The sequence below is a fragment of the Cherax quadricarinatus genome, chromosome 16, assembly GCF_038502225.1.
Source record: "Cherax quadricarinatus isolate ZL_2023a chromosome 16, ASM3850222v1, whole genome shotgun sequence".
Taxonomy (NCBI): domain Eukaryota; kingdom Metazoa; phylum Arthropoda; class Malacostraca; order Decapoda; family Parastacidae; genus Cherax; species Cherax quadricarinatus.
The window spans coordinates 25,782,202-25,796,620 of record NC_091307.1 but is presented as its reverse complement, the minus strand read 5'-3'; the positions used below and the strand labels follow the sequence as shown (position 1 = coordinate 25,796,620).

General features: G+C 43.7%; 1 protein-coding gene across 2 annotated transcripts in view; it reads left to right on the top strand.

Annotated features, from left to right (window-relative positions):
- LOC128688780 (echinoderm microtubule-associated protein-like 6) overlaps positions 1 to 14,419 on the top strand; it is an 85,424-nt gene that overhangs the window by 15,752 nt on the left and 55,253 nt on the right. For both annotated transcript variants that reach the window (XR_011392074.1, XM_070085510.1), the window contains exons 4-12: positions 91 to 192; positions 452 to 550; positions 1,354 to 1,506; positions 2,004 to 2,112; positions 4,122 to 4,186; positions 8,659 to 8,825; positions 10,620 to 10,757; positions 13,738 to 13,843; positions 13,987 to 14,137. Coding sequence is in view for 1 of the 2 variants with exons in the window: in XM_070085510.1 (XP_069941611.1) it covers positions 91 to 192; positions 452 to 550; positions 1,354 to 1,506; positions 2,004 to 2,112; positions 4,122 to 4,186; positions 8,659 to 8,825; positions 10,620 to 10,757; positions 13,738 to 13,843; positions 13,987 to 14,137 (1,090 nt within the window). In the remaining variant the exon portion in view is untranslated. The remainder of the gene's footprint in view (positions 1 to 90; positions 193 to 451; positions 551 to 1,353; positions 1,507 to 2,003; positions 2,113 to 4,121; positions 4,187 to 8,658; positions 8,826 to 10,619; positions 10,758 to 13,737; positions 13,844 to 13,986; positions 14,138 to 14,419) is intronic.

Genomic DNA, 14,419 nt, shown 5'->3' with positions numbered 1-14,419 from the left:
CTGGCATATTCGACTTGTAATTGTCGCATTAATCATGATAATATGAAAAAAAAACTGTTTTTGTAATTTCTGGTGTAATGTGTGTGGCAGCTGCTGGCGTCTGTAGGAGGCGCTGACGATAAACAAGTGTTGATGGTGTGGCAGTGGGAGAAGGGCCTCCAACTTGCACATAATATCGCCTATTCTGGCAAGGTCAGTCCTATTTATCTACGTCTGATGTACTGGATAACCTAGTCACTGTTCACCTTTAGACTATTATTTAGTGTATAACATGAAGAGGAAAAATGTATTTCCGGTCAACCTGAAACCCTTCTCAGGAGCCGAGGAGGGTCTCAAGCACACCATTAATATTTGCGTTATTTCTGCATCTTGGTTACTCGATTGTGTTTCTTTGGTTAACCCTAGTTTAATAATGTTTTTTTAATCAATATTCTGAAGCCTGTCTTCTCAGGTGGAGAGAGTTGAGTGGGAACCGGGGTCAAAGACCAGTTTGGTCACCTGCGGTCATAACCACATCAAGTTCTGGAAGCTGAACAACAATGTACTGCAGGTGAGTCCTCCACGCACTATAGAACTCATAGTTGCCTCAAGTTAGGGTTGTCAAGGTGATATTGACAACCAACATCAAGGTCAGTAAGTGATAGAGTAACTGATAGCTTCTTTTTATAGCAAAAGTGGGTAGATCAGGTGTGTTGTTACCCTCTTCTGTATAATAGTTACATTGTGGGAACAAGAGCTAGTTGTGTTTCCCTTTTATATTTCTTCCTACAAGACGAGTTTCGCTCACACGGTGTTGATATATTATATGGTGTATTGTAACGAGGTCCAGGAGAGAAAAGTTCCTGTGGAAAAGACTGCTGGGTCACTAAATATGTTTCACACAATACTAATAAAATATTAACAAGTTGTATGTTAACAATAGTTAGTGAGAGATAATTTTATATACTCTATGCCCATCCTGTGGACAGTAGCTAAAGGTTGCGGACTCATTTATAATGGGTCGAGGGACTGGGCCCAAAGTTTTGATAACTAAGCAAGTTACAGTGGTAATAAACTATTTACAAATTAATGGTCTGGTAACTGTCATAATTAGCTCTTTATGTAGACATAAATTCAGTAAAAAAAGGAAACTTACGATGTACCTGATAAGCTCGGGTGGTTTAATATCTTCATTATGCACCCCATACCCATCCTGTGAGAGGTAGTTAAAAAATTACAGAGGTACGTAATGGGTCCAGGGGCTGAGCCGCAGAGATTTAATAGCTGAACAAGTTACAGTGGCAATGGACTATTTACATACTTATATCTGGTTACAATCGCTCTGGTGGGAAGTAAGCGTTGTTGTTTTGACAGGGAAACTCGGGTGTATTTGGAGATGAATCTAGGAGCGACCAGCTGTGTGTGTCTTACCTACCAGACTCCAGGGTTGTCACTGGTACTGCCAGTGGTCACCTCTATGTCTGGAACGAAGCAAAAATTGTCACTGCCATCAAGGACGTTCATCCCGTGAGTCCGGCACCTCTTTTTTATTGCATTATCCTCTGGAAAAACGTCATCTAATGCGATAATATGAAATTTAAATTGCAACTTTCAGTATATCAGTAAAGTAAAAATTACATAAGATAAACTTAAGCAGTTTGTTATTTTCACGAAATTTAAAAGTTTTCACAATTTATAAAATGGTATTTTTTTTTGTCTCACTGTAATGCCAAGTGAATTCGATTTTTTAAGAAAAAATTGAATTAAGGAGCAACTAGCAATGATTATCGGCAGCCTGGCGATGCCCATGTCTGGTTTTCCATGATCAAAACAGTATTGAAAAGTAAAAGTTTTGGTATATACATCATTGCAGTTGGCAGTGCAATAGCAAAAGTAGTTGCAGTACTATTAGTACTTTAGTAGAGGCAGTTGTAGCCCATGTTTTACAACTACTTCTAGTTCCCGTGAAATATCCATACCTGTATATGCCTTTCCCACTTAGTCATTCTCTGACTCGCACTCAGGGCGGGGTACTGGTGACGGAGGTGTACCCTGGAGGACTGCTCTCTGGAGGTACTGACGGCAATGTCACCCTCTTTGACAAGCAGCTCAACAAAGTCTCCACCGTCTCAGGTGAGTCACTGTTCACTTTGCTCTTGTAACATGGGAAAAATTCTGGCTGCAAGAACAGCAGATCTGTCTGGAGCTCAAGAAGATGTACGATGGAGCTTCCATTACTTGTGATCAGTGACCTACACAGATTTATGACTTACCTGGAGTTTACACCTACTTTACCCCCTTTACCTCCTTTACACGTCTCCTTTACCCCCTCCCGCCAACCTTTCCTAGGCCGACCTCTATCCCGCTTTCCCTCCGCTATAGATTTATACACTCGAAGTCATTCTGTTTTGTTCCATCCTCTCAACGTGTTCGAACCACTTCAACAACCCCTCCTCAGCCCTCTGGATAATAGTTTTGGTAATCCCGCACCCCCTCCTAATTTCCAAACTACGAATTCTCTGCATTATATTCACACCACACACTGCCCTCAGACATGACGTTTCCACTGTCTCCAGCCTGCTCCTTGTTGCAACATTCACCACCCATGCTTCACACCCATATAAGAGCGTTGGTATAACTATACTCATACATTCTCCTCTGCTTCCATGGAGAAAGTTCTTTGTCTCCACAGACTCCTCAGTGCACCACTCACCTTTTTCCCTTCGTCAGTCCTATGATTCACCTCATCTTTCATAGACCCATTTGCTGACACGTCCACTCCTAAATATCTGAATACATTCACCTCCTCTATACTCTCTCCCTCCAATCTGATATCCAATCTTTCGTTACTTATTTTTTTTTCTTATCCTCATCACCTTACTCTGTCCTATGTTCACTTTTAATTGTTTTCTTGTACATACCCTACCAAACTCCACCAACCTCTGCAACTTCTGTTCAGAATCTCCCAAAAGCAGTGTCATCAGCAAAGAGCAACTGTGACAACTCTCACTTTGTGTTAGATTCTCTATATTTTAACCCCACACCTCTTCATATAAATATCTAACTATTTGTATCGTGATATGTCTCGCTCTACAACTGTGTGTTATCTTTATTACTTTCAGTAAGCTGATATATCCAGTTTATTACAAACTTATGAAATCCAGCATTAGCATGGGCTTAAGACCCATTTTACACCAAAGTGAAAAGTTGACACTGACCCACGTATTTCTGTATACCTGGAGTTTACCTGGAGAGAGTTCCGGGGGTCAACGCCCCCGCGGCCCGGTCTGAGACCAGGCCTCCTGGTGGATCAGAGCCTGATCAACCAGGCTGTTGCTGCTGGCTGCACGCAAACCAACATACGAGCCACAGCCCGGCTGATCCGGAACTGACTTTAGGTGCTTGTCCAGTGCCAGCTTGAAGACTGCCAGGGGTCTGTTGGTAATCCCCCTTATGTGTGCTGGGAGGCAGTTGAACAGTCTCGGGCCCCTGACACTTATTGTATGGTCTCTTAACGTGCTAGTGACACCCCTGCTTTTCATTGGGGGGATGGTGCATCGTCTGCCAAGTCTTTTGCTTTCGTAGTGGGTGATTTTCGTGTGCAAGTTCGGTACTAGTCCCTCTAGGATTTTCCAGGTGTATATAATCATGTATCTCTCCCTCCTGCGTTCCAGGGAATACAGGTTTAGGAACCTCAAGCGCTCCCAATAATTGAGGTGTTTTATCTCCGTTATGCGCGCCGTGAAAGTTCTCTGTACATTTTCTAGGTCGGCAATTTCACCTGCCTTGAAAGGTGCTGTTAGTGTGCAGCAATATTCCAGCCTAGATAGAACAAGTGACCTGAAGAGTGTCATCATGGGCTTGGCCTCCCTAGTTTTGAAGGTTCTCATTATCCATCCTGTCATTTTTCTAGCAGATGCGATTGATACAATGTTATGGTCCTTGAAGGTGAGATCCTCCGACATGATCACTCCCAGGTCTTTGACGTTGGTGTTTCGCTCTATTTTGTGGCCAGAATTTGTTTTGTACTCTGATGAAGATTTAATTTCCTCATGTTTACCATATCTGAGTAATTGAAATTTCTCATCGTTGAACTGTTACAAAGATCAAATTTACGTTGGTATAAGAGTGATTCTTTGCAGGAGCTCCGAGCCTAGTGTATGGCGTGGCGGGACCCATACATTCCCTCACTGTCTTCAGGGAGAAGGTGAGTGAAGCTATCATCCATACTTACAGCATGAATGACATTTTGTGGTTTATAGCGAATGACCAGCAGACAGTTACGGCATTGTTGCTGACTGGTATATTTACCCCTGGGTATACTTTAAAATTTTGTCTTTTGTAATATACTGGTAGACAGCAACCGTCCTGCCAAGTGAGTGTAAAACGAGAGCCTATAATTGTTTTACATGATGGTAGGATTGCTGATGTCTTTTGTCTGTCTCATAAATATGCAAGATTACAGGTACGTCTTGCTACTTCTACTTACACTTAGATCACACTACACATACATGTACACATTTATTTATACACACTCATCTGAGTTTTCTTTGATTTTATCTTAATAGTTCTTGGTCTTATTACTTTTCCTTTTATATCCATGGGGAAGTGGAATAAGAATCTTTCCTCCATAAGCCATGCGTGTTGTAAAAGTCAACTAAAATGCCGGGAACAATGGGCTAGTAACCCCTTTTCCTGTAAAGATTACTAAAAAGAATAAGAAGAAGAAAATTGTCAAAGCGGGAAGTCTGAATGCGCGTGGATGTTGTGCAAATGATAAGAAAGAGATGATTGTGGATGTTATGAATGAGAAGAAACTGGATGTCCTGGCTTTAAGTGAAACAAAGCTGAATGGGGTGGGAGAGTTTCAATGGAGAGGAATAAATGGGATTAGGTCAAGGGTTTCAAATAGAGTTTGAGCTAAAGAAGGAGTAGCAATAATGTTGAAGGATAAGCTGTGGCAGGAAAAGAGGGACTATAAATGTATTAATTCAAGGATTATGTGGAGTAAAATAAAGATTGGATGTGAAAAGTGGGTTATAATAAGCGTGTATGCACCTGGAGAAGAGAGAAGTGTAGAGGAGAGAGAGAGAGTTTGGGAAATGTTGAGTGAATGCGTGGGGAGTTTTGAATCAAGTGTGAGAGTAATGGTGGTTGGGGATTTCAATGCTAAAGTGGGTAAAAATGTTATGGAGGGAGTAGTAGGTAAATTTGGGGTGCCAGGGGTAAATGTAAATGGGGAGCCTTTAATTGAGCTATGTGTAGAAAGAGATTTGGTAATAAGTAATACATATTTTATGAAAAAGAGGATAAATAAATATACAAGGTATGATGTAGCACGTAATGAAAGTAGCTTATTAGATTATGTATTGGTGGATAAAAGGTTGATGGGTAGGCTCCAGGATGTACATGTTTATAGAGGGGCAACTGATATATCGGATCATTATTTAGTTGTAGCTACAGTTAGAGTAAGAGGTAGATGGGAAAAGAGGAAGGTGGCAACAACAAGTAAGAGGGAGGTGAAAGTGTATAAACTAAGGGAGGAGGAAGTTCGGGTGAGATATAAGCGACTATTGGCAGAACGGTGGGCTAGTGCAAAGATGAGTAGTGGGGGGGGGGGGTTGAAGAGGGTTGGAATAGTTTTAAAAATGCAGTATTAGAATGTGGGGCAGAAGTTTGTGGTTATAGGAGGGTGGGGGCAGGAGGAAAGAGGAGTGATTGGTGGAATGATGAAGTAAAGGGTGTGATAAGAGAGAAAAAGGTAGCTTATGAGAGGTTTTTACAAAGCAGAAGTGTTATAAGAAGAGCAGAGTATATGGAGAGTAAAAGAAAGGTAAAGAGAGTGGTGATCAAGTGCAAAAGGAGAGCAGATGAGTGGGAGAGGCACTGTCAAGAAATTTTAATGAAAATAAGAAAAAAATTTGGAGTGAGTTAAACAAGTTAAGAAAGCCTAGGGAAAGTATGGATTTGTCAGTTAAAAACAGAGTAGGAGAGTTAGTAGATGGGGAGATGGAGGTATTAGGTAGATGGCGAGAATATTTTGAGGAACTTTTAAATGTTAAGGAAGAAAGAGAGGCAGTAATTTCATACACTGGCCAGGGAGGTATACCATCTTTTAGGAGTGAAGAAGAGCAGAATGTAAGTGTGGTGGAGGTACGTGAGGCATTACGTAGAATGAAAGGGGGTAAAGCAGCTGGAACTGATGGGATCATGACAGAAATGTTAAAAGCAGGGGGGGATATAGTGTTGGAGTGGTTGGTACTTTTGTTTAATAAATGTATGAAAGAGGGGAAGGTACCTAGGGATTGGCGGAGAGCATGTATAGTCCCTTTATATAAAGGGAAAGGGGGCAAAAGAGACTGTAAAAATTATAGATGAATAAGTTTACTGAGTATACCAGGAAAAGTGTACGGTAGGTTTATAATTGAAAGAATTAGAGGTAAGACAGAATGTAGGATTGCGGATGAGCAAGGAGGTTTCAGAGTGGGTTGGGGATGTGTAGATCAAGTGTTTACATTGAAGTATATATGTGAACAGTATTTAGATAAAGGTAGGGAAGTTTTTGTTGCATTTATGGATTTAGAAAAGGCATATGATAGAGTGGATAGAGGAGCAATGTGGCAGATGTTGCAAGTATATGGAATAGGTGGTAAGTTATTAAATGCTGTAAAGAGTTTTTATGAGGATAGTGAGGCTCAGGTTAGGGTGTGTAGAAGAGAGGGAAAATACTTCCCGGTAAAAGTAGGTCTTAGACAGGGATGTGTAATGTCACCAATGTTGTTTAATATATTTATAGATGGGGTTGTAAAGGAAGTAAATGCTAGGGTGTTCGGGAGAGGGGTGGGATTAAATTTTGGGGAATCAAATTCAAAATGGGAATTGACACAGTTACTTTTTGCTGATGATACTGTGCTTATGGGAGATTCTGAAGAAAAATTGCAAAGGTTAGTGGATGAGTTTGGGAGTGTGTGTAAAGGTAGAAAGTTGAAAGCGAACATAGAAAAGAGTAAGGTGATGAGGGTATCAAATGATTTAGATAAAGAAAAATTGGATATCAAATTGGGGAGGAGGAGTATGGAAGAAGTGAATGTTTTCAGATACTTGGGAGTTGACGTGTCGGCGGATGGATTTATGAAGGATGAGGTTAATCATAGAATTGATGAGGGAAAAAAGGTGAGTGGTGCGTTGAGGTATATGTGGAGTCAAAAAACGTTATCTATGGAGGCAAAGAAGGGAATGTATGAAAGTATAGTAGTACCAACACTCTTATATGGGTGTGAAGCTTGGGTGGTAAATGCAGCAGCGAGGAGACGGTTGGAGGCAGTGGAGATGTCCTGTTTAAGGGCAATGTGTGGTGTAAATATTATGCAGAAAATTCGGAGTGTGGAAATTAGGAAAAGGTGTAGAGTTAATAAAAGTATTAGTCAGAGAGCAGAAGAGGGGTTGTTGAGGTGGTTTGGTCATTTAGAGAGAATGGATCAAAGTAGAATGACATGGAAAGCATATAAATCTATAGGGGAAGGAAGGAGGGGTAGGGGTCGTCCTCGAAAGGGTTGGAGAGAGGGGGTAAAGGAGGTTTTGTGGGCAAGGGGCTTGGACTTCCAGCAAGCGTGCGTGAGCATGTTAGATAGGAGTGAATGGAGACGAATGGTACTTGGGACCTGACGATCTGTTGGAGTGTGAGCAGGGTAATATTTAGTGAAGGGATTCAGTGAAACCGGTTATTTTCATATAGTCGGACTTGAGTCCTGGAAATGGGAAGTACAATGCCTGCACTTTAAAGGAGGAGTTTGGGATATTGGCAGTTTGGAGGAATATGTTGTGTATCTTTATACGTATATGCTTCTAAACTGTTGTGTTCTGAGCACCTCTGCAAAAATAGTGATAATGTGTGAGTGTGGTGAAAGTGTTGAATGATGATGAAAGTTTTTCTTTTCGGGGATTTTCTTTCTTTTTTGGGTCACCCTGCCTCGGTGGGAGACGGCCGACTTGTTGAAAATATAAAAAAAAAAAAATATATATATATATATATATATATATATATATATATATATATATATATATATATATATATATATACAATAAGATCACAGTAAACAGGTGATTTCAGAATATGCAAAACAACCACTCTGAAAGAATAGAGAAATTTCAAGCGCTTTCGTGACTACTCACTTTCATAGTTCCTTGATAATGTGAGTAGTCACGAAAGCGCTTGGAATTTCTCTATTCTTTCAGAGTGGTTGTTTTGCATATATATATATATATATATATATATATATATATATATATATATATATATATATATATATATATATATATATATATATATATATATATATATATATATATATATATATATATATATATATATATATATATATATATATATATATATATATATATATATATATATATATATATATATATTTGTATGGAGCGAGAGAGATTACCTCTTCTAGTACTGTACTGGTTTTGTTTACGTGCCGTGTGACTGATGGTCATACGCCTGAGAAATGGGAAATAATCGGATGCATCCTCCTTGAAGAGACTCTTGCCTATTTAACGAATTATCCTCATTGCGATACATAGAGACAATTAGTAGGCTACCTGACACTGGCATTTACTTAGGATATTAGTACATTTCCCCAAAATAATTTACAAATCCATTGTATCTGGCAGCTAATAATTGGAACGGAGAAGAACGAGGTGTGGATGGGGAGTGTTGAGGGCGGGGTAGGAGCAGCAACATGTGTGGTACAAGGACACAGCCTGGGAGAGGCCTGGGGCCTGGCCACACATCCCACTAAGCCTGTGGCTGTCACCGCATCAGACGACCGCACAGTCAGGTCAGTTTTGTTTACACACTTCAATTTACGTTCTAAATGCCTTTAAATTGCCCGTACTATATTATCTCTGAATAGTTTCCTATTCCCGGATGGGTGTGAATCATAATGCTTATTGTGGAAAATTGGATTTATCTGAATGTAACTAAATATGTACATAACAGTAAATATTAACAAAGATAATTATTATTTATCAATGTTACATAGACAAGTAGGAATTTGGGACACCTAGGTCGCAAAAAATGTCCCCCTTCGATACCTACCACTGTCATAACCACAAGTTGCTCTGGACCTATTAATTAAATGAAATATACATACACCAGGAATACTGGTAAATATATAAATTTGTGGACTGTATATTAAAAATAATAAATGGTTATATATATACACAATTACATAACAGAAGGAAAATATATCTTAATATCACTCACCAATTTGACTGGAGATTAATGTGTATCATACTCAGAAAACCTCACTCTAACTAAATCTGAAAATAATGCTGGCCAGAATTACACACAAATCTAGAGAGCTTATCTGAGGTTCCTGGAGCTGTCTTGTCCAGTCGTCTGACATCTCAAGTTATGCAGGAATACACATCCACCAATTTCGCCTCCTATTTGAGAGGTGTCAACACAATTTTAACCTCTAGAGAACGAAAAATTCTTCCCATTACACCAACGTTTGTACAAAATTCAAAACCAAGATAGCGAGTCTCCTTCTGCGCAGGCGCAGCTTCCCGTTTTCGATAACACAATTTTTATTAAATACAGTATGGCCAACTATTTATATGTAACTGTATTTCTGGAAAATATATACAGTATTTTCCACACTTATAACCCAGTTATGACCAATGTTTTATTTAGTGGTAATAAAATATTCTTATTGTATTCCTTAATTAATGTACTGTGTACAACAAGTATATGAAGTAAATGTAAAAAGAAAATAGTGGTACTTAGATATCAATTTTCCGTAATTCTGCTCTGGCTACCGCTCACAGGATGAGCGTGGGATGCACAGTGAACTAGCCGCTCAGGCGACACATCTAACTAAACTAACTGTGATGGGTTAGAACCTTAGAGTGTGGCAGTATGGTTTAGCTTGGCCTCGGCTTTAAAATGAGCTGAAGTAAAATAACAGCTCTTGGCACGTAGATTCAACGCCATAAGGTCTGATTTGGGAGATAAGCCTGAGACCGAGAACATTGAGTTCACCCAATGTCCTTTGATTTATTTTTAAGCTTAGATTATCTATTTATTCGTTGTGGGCCCTTAATTATTCTATCGGTGGGGTAAATTTGGTAAAAAAAAAAAAATATCATGATGGTATACAGTACCGACAGGTTGGTAGGTAAGACACATAGGCAACAGTTAGGCAACTTTATTCCGAAACGTTTCGCCTACACAGTAGGCTTCTTCAGTCGAATACAGAAAGTAGGCAGGAACAGTAGAGATGTGAAGACGATGTAATCAGTCCATCACCCTTGAAGTCGTAGAATTTGAGGTTGTCAGTCCCTCGGCCTGGAGAAGTTCAGTTCCATAGTCAGGAACTATGGAACTGAACTTCTCCAGGCCGAGGGACTGACAACCTCAAATTCTACGACTTCAAGGGTGATGGACTGATTACATCGTCTTCACATCTCTACTGTTCCTGACTACTTTCTGTATTCGACTGAAGAAGCCTACTGTGTAGGCGAAACGTTTCGGAATAAAGTTGCCTAACTGTTGCCTATGTGTCTTACCTACCAAAAAAAAAAAAAAAACTTATGTTTTCAGTATTTGACGAAAATAATGTTACCAGATTGTGGGAATTAGATGAGAGACGACCCTTGGCTACCACAGTATTGGAGAAGGCAGTACGAGCAGCTGCCTTCAGCCCAGATGGTCAACATGTAGCTGTTGGCCTCACGCATGGCACCTTTGTCATCTTTCAGGCAGAGTGAGTCCTTCCGCATTCTACGTTAGTCCTTCCATACTAATTCTGCAGTCATAATGAGTCCTTCTATATGCACCTCATCATACTTAAGAAGTGATTCACACTTATCCTGCAGGCAGAATGAGTCCTTCCATACTATCGCACCCTGCAAGAAAAGCGAGTCTCTTCATACTCCTTCTTCCAATGGAGGAATGAGTCCTCATTCCTCCATTGGAGGAGTCCTATATTTATCCTGCAGGTGGAGTCCTATAATACCTCCTACCCTCCATCCATGTCCTACTATCTCTGGTTCTAGGTTATAAATCGGAGGTACATAGACAGATGCAGCTTAACAATAATCCCGTGATTAATGCATCCACTGTAAAAAATGTATCAGTTTATAAAATTTTTGTTAATTTAATCAGAATAAACTTATTTTTGACGACTAACTGGATGGCCTGAGCCACCCTGTGACTGGACGGCCTGAACCACCCTGTGACTGGACGGCCTGAGCCACCCTGTGACTGGACGGCCTGAGCCACCCTGTGACTGGATGGCCCGGTGGCCTGGTGGCTAAAGCTCCCGCTTCACACACGGAGGGTCCGGGTTCGATTCCCGGCGGGTGGAAACATTTCGACACGTTTCCTTACACCTGTTGTCCTGTTCACCTAGCAGCAAATAGGTACCTGGGTGTTAGTCGACTGGTGTGGGTCGCATCCTGGGGGACAAGATTAAGGACCCTAATGGAAATAAATTAGACAGTCCTCGACGACGCACTGACTTTCTTGGGTTATCCTGGGTGGCTAACCCTCCGGGGTTAAAAATCCGAACGAAATCTTATCTTATCTTATCTTAACCACCCTGTGACTGGACGGCCTGAGCCACCCTGTGACTGGACGGCCTGAACCACCCTGTGACTGGATGGCCTGAGCTACCCTGTGACTGGACGGTCTGAGCCACCCTGTGACTGGACGGCCTGAACCACCCTGTGACTGGATGGCCTGAGCTACCCTGTGACTGGACGGTCTGAGCCACCCTGTGACTGGATGGCCTGAGCCACCCTGTGACTGGACGGCCTGAGCTACCCTGTGACTGGACGGCCTGAGCCACCCTGTGACTGGACGGCCTGAGCCACCCTGTGACTGGATGGCCTGAACCACCCTGTGACTGGACGGCCTGAACCACCCTGTGACTGGACGGCCTGAGCCACCCTGTGACTCGACGGCTTGAACCACCCTGTGACTGGACGGCCTGAACCACCCTTTGACTGGACGGCCTGAACCACCCTGTGACTGGACGGCCTGAACCACCCTGTGACTCGACGGCCTGAACCACCATGTGACTCGACGGCCTGAACCACCCTGTGACTAGACGGCCTAACTACCATGTGACTCGACGGCCTGAGCCACCCTGTGACTGGACGGCCTGAGCCACCCTGTGACTGGACGGCCTGAGCCACCCTGTGACTGGACGGCCTGAGCCACCCTGTGACTGGACGGCCTGAACCACCCTGTGACTGGATGGCCTGAGCCACCCTGTGACTGGACGGCCTGAGCCGCCCTGTGACTGAACGGCCTGAGCTACCCTGTGACTGGACGGTCTGAGCCACCCTGTGACTGGATGGCCTGAGCCACCCTGTGACTGGACGGCCTGAGCTACCCTGTGACTGGACGGCCTGAGCCACCCTGTGACTGGACGGCCTGAGCCACCCTGTGACTGGATGGCCTGAACCACCCTGTGACTGGACGGCCTGAACCACCCTGTGACTGGACGGCCTGAGCCACCCTGTGACTCGACGGCTTGAACCACCCTGTGACTGGACGGCCTGAGCCACCCTGTGACTGGATGACCTGAACCACCCTGTGACTGGACGGCCTGAGCCACCCTGTGACTGGACGGCCTGAACCACCATGTGACTGGACGGCTTGAACCACCCTGTGACTGGACGGCCTGAACCACCCTGTGACTGGACGGCCTGAACCACCCTGTGACTGGACGGCCTGAGCCACCCTTTGACTGGACGGCCTGAACCACCCTGTGACTGGACGGCCTGAACCACCCTGTGACTGGACGGCCTGAACCACCATGTGACTGGACGGCCTGAACCACCATGTGACTGGACGGCCTGAACCACCCTGTGACTGGACGGCCTGAACCACCCTGTGACTGGACGGCCTGAACCACCATGTGACTGGACGGCCTGAACCACCATGTGACTGGACGGCCTGAACCACCATGTGACTGGACGGCCTGAACCACCCTGTGACTGGACGGCCTGAACCACCCTGTGACTGGACGGCCTGAGTCACCCTGTGACTGGACGGCCTGAACCACCCTGTGACTGGACGGCCTGAACCACCCTTTGACTGGACGGCCTGAACCACCCTGTGACTGGACGGCCTGAACCACCCTGTGACTCGACGGCCTGAACCACCATGTGACTCGACGGCCTGAACCACCCTGTGACTAGACGGCCTAACTACCATGTGACTCGACGGCCTGAGCCACCCTGTGACTAGACGGCCTAACTACCATGTGACTCGACGGCCTGAACCACCCTGTGACTCGACGGCCTGAACCACCATGTGACTAGACGGCCTGAACCACCATGTGACTAGACGGCCTGAACCACCCTGTGACTAGACGGCCTGAACCACCCTGTGACTAGACGGCCTGAACCACCATGTGACTCGACGGCCTGAACCACCCTGTGACTCGACGGCCTGAACCACCCTGTGACTGGACGGCCTGAACCACCCTGTGACTAGACGGCCTGAACCACCATGTGACTCGACGGCCTAAACCACCCTGTGACTGGACGGCCTGAACCACCCTGTGACTACGGCCTGAACTACCTTGTGACTCTACGGCCTGAACCACCCTGTGACTCGACGGCCTGAACCACCCTGTGACTTCACCGCTCTCTGGACGGTCTGAATCGTCATGTGACTGTATCGTTGGAATACCCTGTGACAGATTGATCTGTATCATTTTGGTGGTGCAGGCAGCTGAAGGAGGAGCACCGCATCAGTGACCGCAAAGAAGTGCGACACGATCTCAAGTACTCACCGTGTGGAGCCTTTCTCGCTGTTGCTTCTAATGATAACTTTGTAAGTCTAAATTTTAAAAGTTATGGAAAGAGTTACCACTTGATATGGTTTAAATATACCTGTACTAATAGCCCGTCACTATCTGACGGCACCCCGTTCCATACGTGAAGAGAATGTAAATAAAATAGTCTTGGTTGCCACAGGTGGACATATACAAGGTGGAGCCAGGGTATGAGAGGTGCCATGTGCTGCAGGGAGCCTCTTCCTTCATCACACACCTTGACTGGTCTACAGATTCCTGCTATTTGCAGCTTAACTCTGGCGCACGAGAGAGACTTATCTTCCAAGTTGAAAGTTTGTAATCATCATAATTACTGTTAAGGATTGTCGTTGTCCTGGACCGGGTCATGGGGCGACGACCCCAGGAACCATTTCATTAACAGGTAATCAAAAGATAGGCAGGGTTGCATTAATCAAAACTTATTTATAAAGTACAGTATGAGAAAAAGGTAGAGCATGGTACGGACAACGTCCCAGCGACTATGGTCATCAGTCTTCTGAGCAGTTAATCAGGGCGCTATATATCAGCTCCTAGGCAATGAAAATTTTGTTGTTGACTCAGGTGGTAAGTTGGGG